The sequence below is a fragment of the Gossypium raimondii genome, chromosome 11 (assembly GCF_025698545.1).
Source record: "Gossypium raimondii isolate GPD5lz chromosome 11, ASM2569854v1, whole genome shotgun sequence".
NCBI lineage: Eukaryota > Viridiplantae > Streptophyta > Magnoliopsida > Malvales > Malvaceae > Gossypium > Gossypium raimondii.
Window position 1 is genome coordinate 10,649,437 of NC_068575.1, and position 19,962 is coordinate 10,669,398.

At 32.9% G+C, this 19,962-nt stretch overlaps 2 protein-coding genes and 1 long non-coding RNA gene across 3 annotated transcripts; 1 reads left to right on the top strand and 2 right to left on the bottom strand.

Annotated features, from left to right (window-relative positions):
* Positions 1 to 4,258: 4,258 nt before the first annotated feature.
* Positions 4,259 to 5,760, bottom strand: LOC128034527 (uncharacterized). Its single transcript, XM_052622997.1, has 3 exons — positions 5,530 to 5,760; positions 4,899 to 5,448; positions 4,259 to 4,742 (listed from the first exon to the last, which is right to left on the bottom strand). The coding sequence occupies exons 2-3, from the start codon at positions 4,923 to 4,925 to the stop codon at positions 4,260 to 4,262; spliced, it is 510 nt and encodes a 169-aa protein (XP_052478957.1). The 5' UTR covers positions 4,926 to 5,448; positions 5,530 to 5,760; the 3' UTR covers position 4,259.
* A 117-nt stretch (positions 5,761 to 5,877) lies between these two features.
* Positions 5,878 to 8,309, bottom strand: LOC105801610 (uncharacterized). The gene is made up of 3 exons (XR_001136012.2): positions 8,181 to 8,309; positions 6,741 to 6,770; positions 5,878 to 6,002 (listed from the first exon to the last, which is right to left on the bottom strand). It is a non-coding gene; the product is annotated as an uncharacterized LOC105801610 (long non-coding RNA).
* A 2,340-nt stretch (positions 8,310 to 10,649) lies between these two features.
* Positions 10,650 to 13,475, top strand: LOC105804693 (probable aldo-keto reductase 1). The gene is given in 9 exon segments (XM_052622996.1): positions 10,650 to 10,872; positions 11,014 to 11,113; positions 11,116 to 11,180; positions 11,287 to 11,340; positions 11,343 to 11,489; positions 11,620 to 11,792; positions 11,890 to 11,985; positions 12,580 to 12,734; positions 12,873 to 13,475. Coding segments are annotated over 9 exon segments (1,047 nt in total). The 5' UTR covers positions 10,650 to 10,809; the 3' UTR covers positions 13,067 to 13,475.
* The last annotated feature ends 6,487 nt before the right edge of the window (positions 13,476 to 19,962 follow it).

The window sequence follows — 19,962 nt, forward strand, 5'->3', positions numbered from 1 at the left end:
TAGCGTTTTCATCTAACACAGTAGTGAAAACGCTCCTTGTAGGTAGTGTTTTCAATTGACATGTGGCAGGAAAATGCTTCTTGTAGGGAGCGCTTTCATTGTTATGTCAGATGGAAACGCCTCTTGCATGGAGCGTTTTCTCTCTGGCCATTCAACCCCAGGCCAACTCCATTGTTCCTGCCTCTGAGCCCTACAACCCTAAATTCCTGAGATAAAAAAATCTCTTTTTATCCTGCCCCATCTCCTATATAATGCACGTTCCCATCCCTTAATTTAGTATCCTAAATTATTTTTTTTCTTTTTCTTGCATGTACAAATTTTTGGGTTTGATGATTTATTTCTCTCTCACTTTGAGGGAAACATAGTCATAGTTTTAAGTTGTGTTTGAGTCCTACAAATTTCACTTTTCACTTGCTGTGTAAGTATGGAGCCATCACCTAAGAAACCGAGATCGCTTTGCAACTCGAGGTCCAAATTGCCAGTGATTATACTGTCTCGGGTTGAAGTGTAACTATGATTTCAAGTTTACAAAGGTTATGTTGTCAAAGGATGGAGCATAATTGGGGCCTTAGTTGGCAGTGGTTATGCGGGCACGACAACCAATTTCTCTTCGTCAGGGGAGCATACTTTATAAAACCCACACGGAAGTGCGAGGAAGAAAAACACAAGGGCTTTCCAGTATGATCAAGTAATTTGTGTTGTCCATCTCCACCAAAGGTAGTGATCCTGTTAGTAAAACCTGTTACACCCTAATTATGTCACAGGTTATAATAACGGGGTCATTGCCTTTGGTGGATACGGATAAAACAAAATACTTGATTATATTAAAACACCATTGCATTTTTCTTCCCCGTACTTCTATTTGGGTTTTATAAATCATCCTCCTCTGATGAAGAAAAATTGGTTGCCATGCTCGTATAACCATTGTCAACTGGGGCCCCATTTATGCTCTATCTTTTGACAACATAACCTTTGTAAACTTGAAGCCCTAGTTACACTTCAACCCCAGACTGTATAATCACCGTCAACTGAGACCTTGAGTTGAAACACGATTCGGCTTCCCAAATGATGGCTCCATACTCACATAATAGATGAAATTTATAGGTCACCCAACTCCACGGCACCATCGTGAATTTAAACATTCCTTAAAACTATAACCATGTTTATCTTAAATACTGATAAAAATCAATCTACTGACGTTTAATTTCCAATCGTAAGAAAGAACAACAATTTCTCCTATTGAAAATGCATCCTACAGGGCATGTTTTCACTAATGTGGTAATGAAAACACACCCTGTAAGATGCATTTTCCTTTCTTTTTCCAAAAACAGCGTAGATTAGTAAATTTGTAGAAATTCAGTCTAATTTCTCAAATATTTTTTTTCCAGCATATATGTATAAATTAACCATTGTATTTTAAAGAAATTAATTCGCATGACTATTAATGAGTTGATTTAAAATTTATATCTCACTTGATGAAGAATTAATTAAGTTATTTTACTAGGGTAAAAACACGAGTCCCTCTCTCAAAAATATTTAAAGTAATTTAGTTTTTATTATTTTTAGAAGTGAGTAACTAAAATATTTAATCGTGATGATTAATGTTTTTTCGTTAATTGTACATAATTTTATTTATACAATAATAAATTTAGCTCGATGTTTATATATTTTGTGTAAATGTTGAAAGAATGTGTATATAAGCTAAAATTGTTAAATCAAAACCAAATTGACAGAATATATAGATATTGAAGGTTGAATTTGTTAAATCAAGAGTATATTAATAAAATATGTAAGCTTTGATGGCTAAATTTATTATACTAATAAAAAGGATGTACAATTTGAAAAAAAAATAGTGATTAATTTTCTTTTGTTACCCACTTTTGAAATTGGTAAAATTAAATTGCTTTAAAATTTGTGTGAGAGAGATCAAATTAGTCAAAATTAAAATCAAGTGACCTGAGAGCAGTTTTTACCTTTTAGTCGTTTTCTAAAAGCATGCATACAAAGTTGTTTGCAGTTTTTACCTGAAACCTTTTTAATAAAAATAGATAACTCAAAATCTCATATCACAATTACAAGAATAATACAATGACATAAAATTAACCTTCCTGTATCAAATTGAGACTATATAGTATTAATGTCTGATATCAGAAAAATAAAATAGTAAATATTTGGTATCGTTATGATAGTTGGATAGTTAAATCAAACATCTCAAATAATGGAATAATCATATGTTGAATTTATCTTTTTGCTATTAATCATCAATAGTTTGCTACTAATATTATTGATTATACATTATCATTTTACTCTTATTGATCTTTATATTGCGGAATTTATTACCAATATTGTTGAGGTAGTTTTTGAGCAATACTTGGATTTGTGTCTGCTAAAAAAACTTGCCATGTTTAAGTAGCAAATTTTGGCAACAAAAAATTTTTGGGTTTTGATTTTTATTGATACTTTGGATGTTAGTTAAGTCATCTTTAATATTCAAACTACACACATCAACATATTTTGGAAATTGATTTGGATTTGGACCGAAGCAATCAATTTCTTAAGTTTGGTGGATTAAGTTTGATGAATTAGATCGAATCGGGTAAAACTTGAAAGTGTATCCTGAAAATTTAAAACTTATCCTAAGGTGATTGAAGATACTCTTTATGTTTATTATCTTGCTTGTTTCGAGGGAAGATAGATTGTAATTGATATGGTATGTTAACAAGTCTCAATTCTTTATAAATTGAGGTTATAGGTGAAATACTGAATCGAGAGCACTTATTCTTATTCATTGAAATTTTTTTCTTTTAAGTGTATTGTGTCAAAGATCAAGTGTGTTATTTAATAAAAGTATTAGAGCACAACCTAATATTTTTTTCAAAATTAGATTTTAAAGGAATTTTGGAAACTTTTAACACTTATAAAATTTTTAAGCATTTGACTAAATTTGAAAATTACTTGAATATAATTTCCCAAAGTTTAACACGAAGTTTTACAAAATTTGATTAAGGAAATATTTTATTATATTAAATTATATGAAAAATCAAAGCTAACACTAATAATAATTAAATAAATAATTAAAAATTCATAATAATTTTTAAAAAAATTATTAAACCAGTTCAATTGTCGATTTTTGTCATGTTTTTCAATTTTTACTAATTTCATGTAGTTTACCAATCAATCGGTTCAATCCCTTTATTTGAACAATTATATCGATCAATTCTTAATCCTTTCGATCCGCCTTGTTTTAGCAACATTAGTCACATCATTAAATCTAAATAATATCCATGTCGAGATCAAAATAAATCTAATTATCAAGTTCAAGAATTAAAGTGAATAAAAAATTACAAACACCAAATTAAACGTAATTACCATGTTCAGAGACAAAAAAGATATTACCCCTAAATATTTATAAATTCTTGCAACATAAATGTCAATGTTTTTAATAAAACAGAAAAAAAAAAGATGACCTATGGGATGACATATTAGGAACATATTATCAAAGTTTATAAATTCTTGCAACATAAATATCAATGTTTTTAATAAAACAGACAAAAAGATAACCTTTGGGGTGACATATTAGCAACATATTAAGAAACTACACCAGAACAGGTTTTTAGCGGCGTTTTTTAGGCCTTTAGCGGCGCTTTTTAGCGCAGCGCCGCAAAAAATGCTGCTACTGACAACGCCGCTAACATTTGCGGCGCTTATTTTTATAAACGCCGCTAAAGGTCATGTTCTTTAGCGGCGCTACAAAAAAAAACGCCGCTAAAGGTCGTCGTCTTTAGTGGCTTTAGTGGCGCATTCTTTAGCGGCGCTTATTCTCAACGCCGCTAAAGATCATGTCCTTTAGCGGCGCTTTTTGGCCTGTTTTAGCTTCTTTTGGAAACGCCGCTAAAGATCATGTTCTTTGGCGGCGCTTTCTCCACAAACGCCACTAAAGGTCATGTTCTTTTAGCGGTGCTTTTCCCACATATGCCGCTAAAGACCATGACCTTTAGCGGTGCGTTTTTTAAAAACGCCACTAATTTTAACATTTGTAAAAAAACTTTTTTTATATTTTCGGCCCTCCTATAAAAACAAATCAGAAGAAACCAAATCTAAACCAACCGAAAGCAATAAATCTATATAATGTTTAAGATTAAACAAATAATATATAATAAATATCAATAAATTAAATAAAATTCGTATTATTCTTACAAAAATGTTAAAAGTTAAAATGATAATTAAAAGTCAAGATTGAAGTATATTTACACGATAGTCTAAGACGGAGGCTGTTGCGATTGCTGAAACATCTTCATCATTTTCTGAAGCTGCTGCTGGAGTTCATCGTACTTTCTATGCTGCTCTGCTTCCCTCGCTGCAGCCTCTGCTTCTCTTGCTGCCTCATCTGCTTTAAGCTGCAGCTGGAGTTCTTCATACTTTCGTTGAACCTCAGCTTCTCTCGATGCTACCTCCGCTTTAAGTTGTGTAATTTGCTCAACTGTTGTCGCTTGCATCTGAGCCATCTGGTCTCTTAACATTTGAACTTCAGCTTGAGCCTGACTCCCCGAAGGCATGTATTGTTGCGAGCTGGATCCAAAATATTGGGATGGGTTAACAAAAGATCCTTGAAATCGAACCCGACCATACCTTTCAGGACCCAAAACTTCAGTGATAATCTGGTTATCAATGTCGTCAATATGAACAGAACTATCACTGGAAGCAATCGCTTCATACTCTGCCTTTTTATCCTTTAGTTTTTCCTAAAAAATAAATCACATAGTTAGGAACGTAATATATATTAAAAAACAAATGCAACATAACTTAACAATATTTGCATTACAAGAAATGAAATAAACCATTAGAAAATAAACACTATAAATAATTAAAACAAGTCAAATTGTATTAAGCAAACGTACCATAATTTCTGCAGCTTCAGGAGTCATTGGAGATCCATATTTCTTCCTATGTGTAATGTCAAAAAGTTGAAGGCGTCCAACTTTTTGACCAGACGACTGTTCCTACAATACAGTAGTAAAAATATTATTTGATAGAAAGTAATAAATATCTGTCAGTATTAAAAAATTTAAAATACCTCGGCCTGAGCTACAGAAGCAAAACTTTTCGACCCAACTGTGTGAGTGAATTTTTGTTTCTGCCTACTACTTTTTCCAACTCGTTCACGATCCTACGTTATGAAATTATTAGTACGTCAATAGTAAATACAATAAACCAAAATAATTACAAGATTTTTGTAGTAGCACATACCTCTCCTTTCTTCGAAGTCCAAAATCTAACGACCTCTTCCCACTGGTACCTCAGCATTCCCGGCGGGACATTTTGTAATTTCTCGTCGAGTGTTATTTTTGTCTTAAAATAGTCTTTCTTTAAAGTGCTCTTATCGTCTCTCCATCTTTTTCCCAATGCCTTCTTTATATAAGCATCAGAGACCTCTAGAGCAAATCTCGCCTACAAAAAACACAAGTTAAGAAAATAAATATAAATGAAACTTAAACCCAAGTATTATAAATGACATTAACGTTTTGTTACCTTAATGTTATCGAGAGCTTGGTTCTTGTTACTCTCGGGCATTTTATGCCATGACTTGAAGTTAATTGGCAACATATTTGCATTCCGTGCTAGAATGCCCAAGTATCCTGCTGAAAGGCGAGCTTCTGATCCAACAGGCTGACCAAAGCTATTACTGGATACTTTGACACGCTCGACTGGATCTAGCTCGTATAAATCCCTCAGTAGCGTACGTCCTCGAACTCTCCGCGTCCCACCATTTTCTACTAAAAATGTTATATTGTAATGTAAGAATTTTAAAAATAAATAAACAATAAGTCAACACGCATGTAAATTAAATGTTAAATTACTTTCAACTTCTATAGGTTCCTCTGGTGTAATCGGAACATTCGAAGATCCAATAGCAGTCTGTTGTTCAGTGTTGTTTGTTTCCGCCGAGTTTGGAGTCCCTTGAAGAATGCTTAGCTCTCGCACTTTTCGTCTAGACATTTTATCTGTAAAACAAATAAAATAGTTGAAAACTTAGTATACAATTACAACAATAATAGCACATATAAAATAGTTTAAATATATAATAAGACCAATATTTATATTATGATATATGTATGTTGTGTATAATGTAATTAAGTTATGTAAGTTGTGTATTATTAAAGTTAAGTATTATGTAAGTTATTTAAGTTATGTAAGTGGTGTATTATGTAAGTTAAGTAAGTTATGTAGGCTATGTATTATGCAAGTTATTTATGTAAGTGGTGTATTATGTAAGTTATATAAGTTATGTAGGCTATGTATTATCTAAGTTTTTAAGTTATATAAGTTATGCAAGTTCCTATATAAGTTTCTATGTAAGTTATGTAGGTTATTATTTAAGTTATGTATTATGTAAGAATAAATAAAAATTTATTTATGTATTATGTAAGTGTATATATAAGTTATGATATGATTGATAAATTTGAGTTATGTAAGTTATGATATGATTTATAAGTTATGTATAATGTAAGTTATGAAAGTTATGTATTATGTAATTTATGTAAGTTGTGTATTATGCAAGTCATGTAGGCTATGTATTATGTAAGTTATGAAAGTTATATATAAGTTATTAAAAATATATAAATTTTTAATAAATATATTAAAAATGTATATAAATATTAATAAGTTATTAAGTTATATATTAAAAATTTATAAGTTATGTAAATTATGCAAGTTATATATGGAAACATATGAATAAATACCTCAAATTTCCTCAATTTCGAAGCAGACGGCTGCCAAACAAAAAACACAACTAAATTAGTACAAAAATGAAATTGACACTTGGCAACCACTATAATATAAAATGAAATTGAGGTATTATTAAGGTTGAACCCACTAAGTAATGTTAGATTTAGAGAGACATATTTCACATCACTTTGTAAAGAGAAGCAAAAAAGGAACTTTGATGTTGTAACCAGTGTAAAGGATGTTCTTTTTTTGTTTTAAAAGAAGAGCATTTGAAACTTTTGTAGTGGATTGTCCACTCAATCATTAGACTCAAAGCAATATGTTAGAAATTAAATGTTAAAAAATATAGTAAGAAAATGGTATGAACATTAGAATGTAAGTTAAGTGGTAGTAGAAAAACATATCATCCTAAAAATTAAAAGTCACGAATATAAAGTTTTATTGTTAGATGGTTAATTATTAAAACAAATCACTGGAACCAACAAATTAAATCTAATATAAATGATCTTATCCTATCGAAAATTTACGAATTCTCGTAAATATCAAATCCATCAAATCAAACATAAAAATAATTAATTGACTTCAACTCAAAAAATCGAGTCAGAGAAAACACAAAGTCTTCACCACCTCGCAGAAACCTAATTCATGGGAAGAGCGAAGGGTGTAACCCTATGCCAAAATGGTAAGTTTTGGAACGAAGACACCTTGTGCGAGAAACAGGGTTTGGGGCAGTTGCCTTGAACTTCCTAAAATGGTAAGTTTTCTATTTAATCCTTTAAACTTTTATGAAATTACATGTTAGTATAATGATAAGATTTCACTCATGCCCTCCCAATAATTTATGATTCATCTTTGCCCCCAAATGGTAGATTTTCCACTTAGTGCTTAAATTTTTATAAAATTATATGTTAGTATAATGATAAATTTTCACTTTGACCCTTCCAGTAATTTATGATTCATCTTTGGTCCCCTTAAAACAATTTTCTGCTTTCATCCCTGGTGGCAGCAGAGAGGGTTCACCGTCGGTGTAAATTGCAAGAAGCCTTTATATATAGACAGATCAAATCAAGAGGCAAATGGGGCACGGGCTCCAACTCCCCATTCCAATCTGTTTGTAGTGTTTCCCTGTTCACTTCTTTGATATCAAGAGATGACATGTTGTGTTCATCTCAATTCAAGTATGAAGAACAATAATGGCCATGCATTTCAAAGCTTCAATTTGAAGTTATCTCTTTAAAATATTCTACAGTCCTTTCTGTAGTTTCAAGTTTTGAAATTAATTCCTTTAGAAATTGATTCTTTTTTCTTTTGGTTTTCATTTAATCAACTATTTCTATTACTTGAATTAAAGAAAAAGAAATGAAATTTGAAAATGAAATTCATTGGTCACATTCACATATAGAGGCAAATAAACAGAACAGAGCAGATAAACAAATGCCCGACTAGAAACTAACCGATGACGACGGCCGTAGTAGTCCGACGGTGACGGAGATGCTCGAGCTTCTGATGTTTGCGCAGCAGGTGGTCGGCCTGGACAAAGACAACGGCGATTTTTCAGATGGCGCAAATTGAATGGGTTTGGGGTTAGGGATTTACCGAATTAATCTGGAATTGGGGGAAATGGGGAAAATTTGGGATTTCGGGTTTAACTGTGGGAAGGATATGGCTGGAGAGAAAACGACGACGTTTTCGTCTACAACTTAACCTATTTGTGGCGTTTATAGTCAAAACGCCACTAAACCATAAACAAAACGCGGAAAGTCAAATTATTTTTGCGACGTTTTTAAAAAAAGCCGGCATGCTAAAAATTATTTATTTTGTTTTTTATAAATTGATTTATTTCTTTGCGGCATTTTTACTAAAAACGACGCTATTTCATTTTGAACAAAAACAGCGCCGTTTTGCTATACAATTTTTTTTATAATTTATTTTTTTGTTTATCTTTTGACGCGTTTTTGTGAAAAACGCCGCAAAATATTATTTCATTTTGAACAAAATGACGCCGTTTTGCTATGCACAAAATTTTTTATTTTGTTTTTTAAAATTGATTTATTTTTTGCGGCGTTTTTAGGGAAAACGCCACAACTTCAATTTGAACAAAATGACGCCGTTTTGCTATGCACAAAATTTTTTATTTTGTTTTTTATAAATTGATTTACTTTTTTGCGGCATTTTTAACAAAAACGCCGCTATTTAATTTTGAAGAAAAACGGCGCCGTTTTGCTATACAAATAATTTTTTAATTTATTTATTTTCTCTGCGACGTTTTATAAAAAAAGCCGCTATTGCTTATATTTTGCGGCGTTTTTGTGAAAAACGCCGCAAAATATTATTTCATTTTGAACAAAATGACACTGTTTTGCTATTTTGTTTTCTATAAATTGATTTATTTTTTGCGGCGTTTTTATAGAAACGCCGCTATTTGTTATCTTTTGCGGCATTTTGCATAAAAACGCCGCAAAATATTATTTCATTTTGAACAAAATGACGCCGTTTTGTTATGCTAAATTTTTTTTGTTTTTTATAAATTGATTTTTTATAAAAAAAATTGTATAATATTTTATAAACTTTTATCATTTAACAAATCTCAAGTAAACATTAACCTTAAACCCTAAATTAACCATTCAATACATATAAAGTCTATCTATTATATATCTCTTAAATAATTTAAACTATACTCATAATTTCAATATATTTGATTTATTATCTCTTTTACAATTATATAAGAACATATTTAAAATATAAATTAAAAAATAATTAATCTAAACTCAAAAACCTTAACTCGACCCCTGAACCCCTAAACCTTAAATCCCTAACTCTTAACCCCTAACGTCTAACCCCTAAACCCCTAACCCCTAAACCTTAAGTCCTAACCCTTAAACCATAGTCCCTAATCCATAATCCCTAAACCCATACTCCCTAAACCTTAAAATATGAACTCCTAAATCGGTCTTAAATCTTAAATAAATCATATACCCTAAACCAAAAACCCTAAACAAATTTATTATTATCTCTTTTACAATTATATAAGAACATATTTAAAATATAAATTAAAAAAATTAATCTAAACGCCCAAAATCCTAACTCGATCCCTGAATCCCTAAACCTTAAATCCCTAACTCTTAACCCCAAACGTCTAACCCCTAACCCTCTAACCCCTAAACCTTAAATCTCAACCCTTAAACCATAATCCCTAATCCATAATCCCTAAACCCATACTCCATATACCTTAAAAACCTAACTCTTAAACTGGCCTTAAATCTTAAATAAATCATAGACCCTAAACCAAAAACCCTATGCTTTTTTTGCGGCGCTTTCCTAAAAAATGCCGCTAAATCCCCCTAAAGCTCAGAAAACGGCGTCATTGGGCTTATGTCTTTTTGCGGCGTTTTCTCACAAACGCCGCTAAAGCCCTGAGCATTAGCGGCATATCCTAAAAAACGACACTAAATTCGTAAAAGCTCAGAAAACGGCGTCGTTGGGCTTAGTTTATTTTGCGGCGCTTTACCAAAAACGCCGCAAAAGCCCTGAGCATTAGCGGCGCTTCCTAAAAAACGCCACTAAATTCGCGAAAGCTCAAAAAACGGCGTCGTTGGGCTTAGATTATTTTGCGGAGCGCCGCTAAATCCCCGAAAGCTCAGAAAATGGCACCGTTGGGCTTATGTCTTTTTGCGGCGCTTTCTCAAAAATGCCGCTAAAAGCCCTGAGCATTAGCGGCGCTTGCTAAAAAACGCCACTAAATTTGCGAAAGCTCATAATACGGCGTCGTTTGGCTTAGTTTTTTGCGGCGATTTTTAAAAAATGCCGCTAATGCTTATTTTTAGCGGCGTTTGCCATAGAGCGCCGCTAATGGTCGATCTTTAGCGGCATTTTTTATTCAAACACCACTAAAGTCGCCGCTAAAAGCCTATTTTGGTGTAGTGAGAGTTCTTTACATATTTAGAGTAGTGAACAAAGATGGAGATTCTAACTTTCATAGCCATCTGCTAAATCTTTTGTACTTACTGTTTCTTTTGAGCTGTACTCAAACAAGAAAAGCCTTAGTTCATTAACACAAGAAAGAACAAAAAAAGTAACAAAAAGATGGGTGAGGAGCAGCAGAGAATTCAGATTCCTAGAGTCAAACTGGGAACTCAAGGACTAGAGGTTAGATTCTGTTCTTCTTACACTACCCATGAAAAATGTTGTCTCTAGATATGCCCTGAATTTTCGTCATTTTTATATCTGTTCCTCCAAGATATGCAGACTGTAGCTGGATTTATTTGTCTCAGTTCTTTTGATTTGTAGGTTTCAAAGTTGGGGTTTGGCTGTATGGGTCTCACTGGAGGTTACAGTTCTCCAGTCTCTGAAGAAGTTGAGATATCGATTATCAAGCATGCATTCCACAGAGAATCACTTTCTTTGATACATCTGATATCTATGGACCCAAAACTAATGAAATTTTGGTTGGAAAGGTAGACATGCTTGGACAAGTTGTTTGTATTTTCAAGTCCAATTACCCAAGCTTCTATTATTGTTCTTGTCTCATGAACCTGTAAAACCAATATCTTCCTTTTTCAGGCATTGAAGCAGCTACCAAGAGAGAAGGTACAGTTAGCCACAAAGTTCGGTTTCAAAAACTGGATTCAACTGGTATCAAAATAAACGGTACACCTGAATATGTCCGTGCCTCTATCGAGGCTAGCCTAAAGTGCCTAGATGTGGACTATATAGATCTCTACTACCAGCACAGGGTTGACACCAACACTCCTATAGAGGATACTGTAAGTGCTGCAGTTGAAAGCACCATAAGATTATTTGTTCAATACATAATACCAAGTCCTAGATTTTCCTTCTTTCATCTTCTTATTGTGGGGAAACTATCTTTTAACTGGTTGAGCCTTTTGACTTTAGATGTCTGAACTCAAGAAGTTAGTGGAAGAGGGGAAAATTAAGTACATAGGTTTATCTCAAGCTAGCCCTGAAACTATAAAGAGAGCACATGCGGTTCATCCTATAAGTGCTTTCCAGACGGAGTGGTCGCTGTGGACTCGTGATATCGAGGATGAAATAGTCCCCCTTTGCAGGTTCGTTCGTGTATCTTGAACCATTGAAACTTAAAAAAAATGTAAATTTTACTTCAGATTCGAACTCTAATCTTGCTAGTCGTGTTGATCCATGCAGGGAACTTGGAATTGGGATTGTTCCTTATAGCCTTCTTGGTCGCGGTTTCTTTGGTGGCAAAGGAGTGGTGGAAACTGTGCCTGCAAATAGTCATCTGGGTGGGGACTAACTTATTTATGGCTTTAACCTATCCTTAATCTTTATATAGAAAGTAAACTAATACCCTCCTAGAGGTGCTCATGGTAGGCGGGCTGCCCACCCACGACCCCTTAGAAATATGGGAGGGTTTGGGTAAAATATAGGCCGAAATATGGGCTTGGGCAAAAAACGAGGCCCGATTAAAAAAGCGGGTGGGCCTCGGCACAACTTTTTGGCAGGCCTACCTTACCCGATCCGAATATAATAAATATTTTATTATTTTTATTTTTTAATTTTAAAATACTTTTAAAATACTTTTTTAAATTTTTAAATTTTAAAAATTTTTAAATACTTTTTAATTTTTTAATTTTAAAATTTTTTAAAATACTTTTTTAATTTTTGTTTTAATTTTTAAAATAAATTTTTGGTATTTATTTAAAAAAGCAGGCCGGGCAGTGGCAGGCCTGGCTTATGAATTTTTCCCGAGCCGGGCCTGGGCAAAATTCTAGGCCCATATTTCGGGCCGGGCCGAAATTTTTTTATGGGCCCGGCCCGAACCCGGCCGGCCCGGCCCATGAGCACCTCTATACCCTCCCAACTTCTACCTTTTAAGCTATATTTCCCAAGGTTTCAAGGAGAAAACTTGGACAAAAACAAGATGTTGTATTTGAAAGTGGAGAAGTTGGCTGAGAAGCATGGATGTAGCCCTGCACAATTAGCACTTGCCTGGGTTCTTCATCAAGGGGATGATGTAGCACCGATTCCCGGTGAGTCACATTCTATAATTTTCAACATCTATTTTCTCTTTACCATGGCCTTGTACCATGTACCAATGCATATGCCTTGTTTAGATAATAGAACTAGGACCATAGTTTTGACCCTTTCTTTCATTCTTGTTTTCACAGGAACAACAAAGATAAAAAATCTGGATACTAACATTGATTCAGTAAAAGTAAAGCTCACAGCAGAAGATTTGAAAGAAATTTCTAATGTGGTTTCGATAAATGAGGTAGCAGGTCATGTTTTGCCTGATAGATTTAGTCAATTACACTGGAAGTTTGGTAATACACCACCAAAGGGGAGCAAGGTTTCAACCTGAAAAAACCATGGATGCCAAGTCTGCAGCAAAATATGAGGTTTTGGATGAATGGACTGTCCAACAACTCAAACTATTGAAAAATTGTATCAATGATTTAGTAAGCAATTTGGTTAGAGTACTAATGAAGGGTTGAGTGAGAGTAGAAGCCTGCATTACCAAACCAAAACAAATAAGCAGTTTTGTATTGTGTTTCTGCCTGTGATATGTAGCTAGTAATCTTCCAAGTTATATAGTCTGAAAATGAACCAGGTTGTTTGTTTATCACCTGAATGCTGCTAGTAACAGCAATATTATTGTATTAGGTTTCTACTACATGCTTTACTTGTAGATTCAATCTAATATTCAAGCTAATGTTGATAGAATCTAATAATTAAGAATATAATAATTCTATTTAATTTTTTTAATTTAATTCTATTTGGTTATATTTTATTCATATTAAAAATTTGATTTTAATTTAATCATAACATAATATATTATTAATATTATATAATATTATAATATTATAAATATAAATATAAAAATTAATTATATTATAATAATATTATTAAAAAAATTATCATTTTTTTATATATATTATGGATTGTATGAATTGCCTAAACAAGAACTCTTAAACAACAAACAACCTGAGCTATTACTCACTACATCAAAAATTTACATTAATGAAAGATATAAATCCATTGGAAAATAAAAAATGCGAATGTTGAATGAAATGGTTGTTGCTATCTGCTCCAATAATGAATTATTGGTTTAATTGAATAACTAAATAAAATAGATAGACCTTTCTCTTCGTCTCAGGTCGATGGATTTTCTTAACCGGAGAATTCCCTATATGAATAATATATGGATAATACACATTCTAGTTGGCCGAACTTAATTCTATTCTAATTGTTTTGTTCCAAAGCAAAGATGTCCACTGGACGGTTCGCCCTATTCAGATATTCACGACCGAGAAGTACTGGATTCTTTTTCGAATAGGTCTTGAAAGGAGAAGGAAAGTTAGAATGCCACCAAGCATCTATTACTGACTTCACCCAACCCTATAGTACCCATTTTTAGAATGTCCCCAAAATCATGGAATGGGTAAGTTGCCAATCCCTAAAACGGAGAGAAGTCAAAATGTTTACTTTTTCGAGAAAATTTAACACGTCCATTGCTCTAAATCTATTACATTATTGATCTCTTCTTTTGTTACATTTCACATTTACATTCGTAAAATCTGTTTCAAATAACAATCTGAAATATCTTTCAAAAAATAAATCTAATGCGTTTACACAAAAAAGTATATAAAATGTTAAAACACATAATCAATGAAGCACCAGTGGTCTAGTGGTAGAATAGTACCTTGCCACGGTACAGACCCGGGTTCGATTCCTAGCTGGTGCATTCTGTTGGAGTAATGGCAGATGCGCTCCTGCAATGGTAGATGTCAATTTATTTGTGCATATATGTTGATGAATAATTGATTTTTTCTATTTATGAATTGTTTTTTTTTGAAGCTTGTAAAACTTATTATTTTTGGTAGAGTAAGAGGATCAAATTTAAATATATTAAAATAAAGGGATTAATTTATTAAATTTTGTAAAGTTGAGGGATAAAAATGAAGATTAGACCATTAAGAAAAGGAAAAAGGAAGAAAGAAGAAAGCGGAAAGCTGAAAGCAGAAAATTCTTGGAAAAAGAAGCAGCAAAGGTCTTTCTCTCTCTTTTATTTTATAAATATAATTCAGAAGCAACAAATTTTTGGAAAGAATTGTCAAACTTATATTAAGAAAACAAGAAAAGAAAAATGGTAGCTCGCAAGTAGACCTGTCCATGGGCCGGGCGGCCCGGCCCGACCCGACGGCCCGTCCGAAATATGGGAGGATTCGGGTAAAAATATAGGCCCGAAATATGGGCTTGGGCAAAAAAACAAGGCCCGTTTAAAAAACGGGCTGGGCCTCGGGCACCACTTTTTTGGCCTGGGCCCGGCCCGAATATAATAAATATATATTTTTTATTTTTATTTTTTAATTTTAAAATACTTTTAAATATTTTTATTATTTTATTTTTAAAATAATTTTTTAATGTTTATTAAAAAATGGGCCAGGCCGGGCCGGGCTCGGGCTTATTATATTTTTCCCGGGCTGGGCCTGGGCAAAATTTCAGGCCCATTTTTCGGGCCGGGCTCGGCCCGGGCCTAGAAGGCGGGCCGAAAATTTTTTTCGGGCCCGGCCCGGCCCATGGACAGGTCTACTCGCAAGTTCCTGGTTCGCCATGACGACTCAACGTTTACCGTCAATTACGACACCGACGACGATTTTGAAGTCTGTTTCTCTGTACAAAAAAATTATTTTTGTCATTTCCTATTATTTATTATCTCTACAATTTTTTTCTAATTTCAGGTATTTCAGTTTCGGCTCTTCTCTCTCACTTCAATTCCTCCTGTTAGAATTGTGTGACCCAAACTCTAAGAGATTGCTTGCAAGTCAAGTTAAACAAAAATATATTTTCTTTCTAGAAGATTTAGTATTTATTAGTATAATATATTTAGCATTTATTAGTATAGTTTATTTGACTTACTAATTTAGCCTATAGATAGGCTCTTTTACAATCTTAGAAAAACACGCCCATTAGATTAGAACTCATAACACATTCAGAGAATTTTGTGTTTACGTTTTGAGGGTTCTTTGTTTTCCGGGTTTTCGGGGTTTAGTTTTATCTCCATCTTTTGTACACTTCATTCTTTTGCCATTATAGTAAAATTATCTTTGCCCGTGGTTTTTTATCCTCTTTGGAGGGGTTTTTCCACGTTAAATTTGTGTGTTCATCTTCTCAATTTCTTCTGCTATTTTTACTTGTTTGTTGCTTAATCGGGACGATCCTAACACCTCCGATCACTAAAAGGTCGAATGACTCTCTCTCACGCTTTCTATCTCTCTAATGAGCTCTTATTTTTTATGGTTGATTTCGGATAATGCAAATCGTCGGGAAGCTAATGACATGATTTCGATCTGACTGCCATTTCGAAGAAACTCCAATTGGTATCGATGGCCACAGAGGAGGTAAAAAAACCGGAGAAACAAGAAGAACCGACGAGTAGCAGCGTCGGTGCGGCGAACTTCGATGCTGGGACCACCATTATGTGCGATGTGGAATTGGCGCGAAATTTGCAGGTTTTAAAATTTGCTTCTTAGCTATGAACTGGCTTTAGTAACTTTTATTGAAACTCTTTAGTTTTTTGTCAATTTTAGGTAGGCAAAGATGGTGGACAATTTTAAAAGCAAGTTTTGGCCTGGATTAGCGAGTTCTCATGGTAATATCATTCATTTCCTCTTTCTATAGGTGCAAATTTGGTTTATTGAGATGGTTATTAGTTAATTTGGTTTATGAGAAATGAAGAAAAAATCGATTGCTTTTACTGTTGAATAGTTACTTCATTGACTTTCTTTGGTGGAAAATTGTTAGGAATGGAGGAAACTGTAGTATCTGTCTAGTGTCAATGCTATTGTGATAGTGAGCTCTTTTCTTTTCTTTTTTAATTATTATTTTGATCTTGTTAGATGATTGGAGAAGAAAGTTATTGAATTTTTTAGGATAATATATATTGATACACAATATCAACGGAGGTAAAGATGGAGAGGGAAATGGTGTCCTGGTTCAGACAATAGAGTCTGAGCCCCTCTCAAATGTATTGTGTGAGGTTATTTGAATCACAGGTATTCCGGGTTGGATCATCGGGTCAGATCTCGAATATAACAATTTGTACTCCATCTTGTCGAAGAAGAGTTATAAGGTGGCTCTTCTGAGACAAGCTTACACTTATAATTTGTGTAATTTTGGGCTAACTATATAAGTTTATACTTGAAATTTTATTGAGCAAATTTTGTTGATACACAGTATCAACGGAGGTCAAGATTGAGAGGGAAATGATGTCTTGGTTTTGAAAATAGAGTCTGAATCCCCCTCCCAAATAGAGTGTCCGAGGTTATTTGAATCATAAGTATTTTGGGTCAGATCTCAGATCGGATCTCAAATAGGTTATTATATATTTTATTATAATTATATAAATATATATATTCCTTTCACCTATAAAATGAAATGGATCTCTAATTGCACTTCATTACACTTCACGCTACAAATTTTTTGATAATTCAATCAATCTTTTTTGGGCGAAATAGAGGACATCTCCATCAGAGAGAGAATAAGGGAATTCCATATGACCTAATATATTTGACCAATCGCACTATACGTCAACCCAAACTGTATCTTCTTCTCCCGGATTTTGAAAAGGAACTTTTGGAACACAAATAGACATTAAAGGAAAGAAAAATAATTAAATACTATAATTCACTTTGATCTGAAAGCGTAATAATGACGTTAATAATATTGGCCTCATATTTTATACATAGATAGAATAAGGCCATAAAATAAAGAAAGATAGGATCAACCTCATAAAGAGAATTCTTACCAATAAGTCATTTGAATGATGAACAAATAAGGATGCGTTCATTCATAAAAAAATAGGATCAACCTTATTGCGTGTTGATACTTATCGGGTATAGAATAGATTTGCTTCTCTTTTTTTCTTGTGAGTCGAATTCTTCCCTTAATTACTAATGTATTAAACAAATATTAATCCTTTCTCCAAAAGAATCCACCGAAAAGGGGAGATATTCCAATGCAATAAAGTTACATAGTGTAACAACCCTTTTTGGGTCAAATTAGAACAGTGATTTTGAGACCACAAATTCAAAGTTAAAATATTAATTTTATTATTATATTAAAGTTCACAGTATGATAGAATTATTAGGTGAAAGTTTCATAAAGAAATTTTATTGTTTGAATGCTTAATTCGGTAAAAAGGACTAAATCTTGTAAAGCGTAAAAGTTGAGTTCTAATAGCTAAAGGTATTAAATAGCTATAGGGCTTTAAAGTTGAAGTCATTATATGGTAATTAGCCCATTAGAGTTGATAGTGAATTTTAATGGCTTGGCATTTGTGTAATTTTTAAAGTTTTTAAAGGTTAATTAAGTAAATTGGTAATTAATGATTATTATAATAAAACAAATTATGTTACCATCTTTCTTTCATCACTTTCAACCGAAAGTTAAGGATTTTGAAGCTATTTTTGTGCTTAAGCATTCGGCAATCTCATTCTTTCCTATTTGGTATGTATTTTTGTTCAGTTTTTAATTATTTCTATGTTTTTGTGATCGTTGTAACTAGTACTAGCTAGCCCGTGTCTTCAATTTCAAAACTGTTAAAGATTTTGATAGTTGCCATTGATGAGCTTATGTGTTCTTTGATGTTTAATGGTGAAATATGAATATTTGATGTTAGATTTTCATATTTTATAATGTGATTTTTTTATAAAAATGTAAATTAGGGATTAAATTGTGAAAAGATGAAAATGTGGGGTTAAAAGTGTGAATAAATGTGAAATATGGGCTGCTAGGGGCACTATGGTAATTCGACCAAGCATGGGTCTTATTGAATTTTATGAATTTTGTGTATTTGTGAAATAGGGACTAAATTGTAAAAATGTGAAAGTTTAAGGCCAAAGTGCAAATTGGCTTAAATATGTGTTTTTGGACTGAATTGAATGATTATATAATTAAATGAGTTAATTTTGAATACATATAGATCAAGAAAAGAGGAATCTAGAATTAGATTGGGGGAAAGGCAAAATTATCGAGTAATCGATCCGATTCGTCAATTTCGAGAACGAAGTAAGTTCGTAAGGTGATGATTTCATTATAATGTATGTTAAATGCTTTGATTATGTCTAAACTGTGATTACGAGATTTTCATTAATGTATGAATTGTAAATATGACTTTGCGGATATATTCGAAGATAGAATCGATAAGCTAGAAATCTCGGTTGAACCTTAGGAATAGAATTGGATACTTGTGAAACGTTATAAGTTGATATATCGATTTGGTTTCGGGCATGCATATAGGATGAGTTGGCTTCGGGCCATGATATTAGAACTTCGGGTGCGATTTATACCGATTTGGCTTCGAGCCATACATATCGGATAAATTGGTTTCGGGATATGATCATAGTTCTTTGGATAAGTTACCTTGATTTGGCTACGGCCTACGGGCCATGGTATAGGTACTTATTATATGAGACATTTGAGTATCCGATTTCTATTCCGAATGGTTCTACGGGTAAATAAATGATATGATTGAGAAAGAGGTTAGTACGAGACGATGCAGGCACGTACAAAACCTATTCGAGTATTTAATAGAGAAAGATAATGAAATGGTATTTGATCATGTTTTAAGACATGAGAAAGGTTTGTTGTAATTGTATATATGGTGATGTTATGTACAATTAGTTGAACTGTATGTATTTGATGTATTGAATTATTCACTTACGAGCTTACTAAGCTATGAAGCTTACTTCGTGTTATTTTCTTATGTTTTATAGAGAATCAAGGCTAGCTCGGATCCAAAAGTCGTCGAGAACATCATCGTGCTATTGGACATCTAAGTTGGTACTTTTGAATTGTATATATATGGTATATGGCATGTATAGGCTCGTGTCGTCTTTGTATGTTTTGAGTTATGATATTAGTCGTGAGATTTGGCTTATAAAGGTTGGTGCGTATTTGGCCATATGAATTGGTTGTTTAAGTGTTGAGAAAATGCATGTTTGAACTTAAGATGAATTGATGGTTATAGTAAGTTAAATTGATATACTTTTGAGTTAGTTTGGTACTAAAATTGAAATGAAATGAACGAAGTTTATTAGTTAACTTTTATATGGTATTATGAATGTTGTTGATCAATTAGATAAGTAAATGTTTTAGGCATGATTTAAATATGTTTGAATGTGAAAATGTGTTGGTTTCCAAATTGATTATAAATTGGTTGCGGTTGAAATTGCAGGGAAGGTTAGAGATTTATAA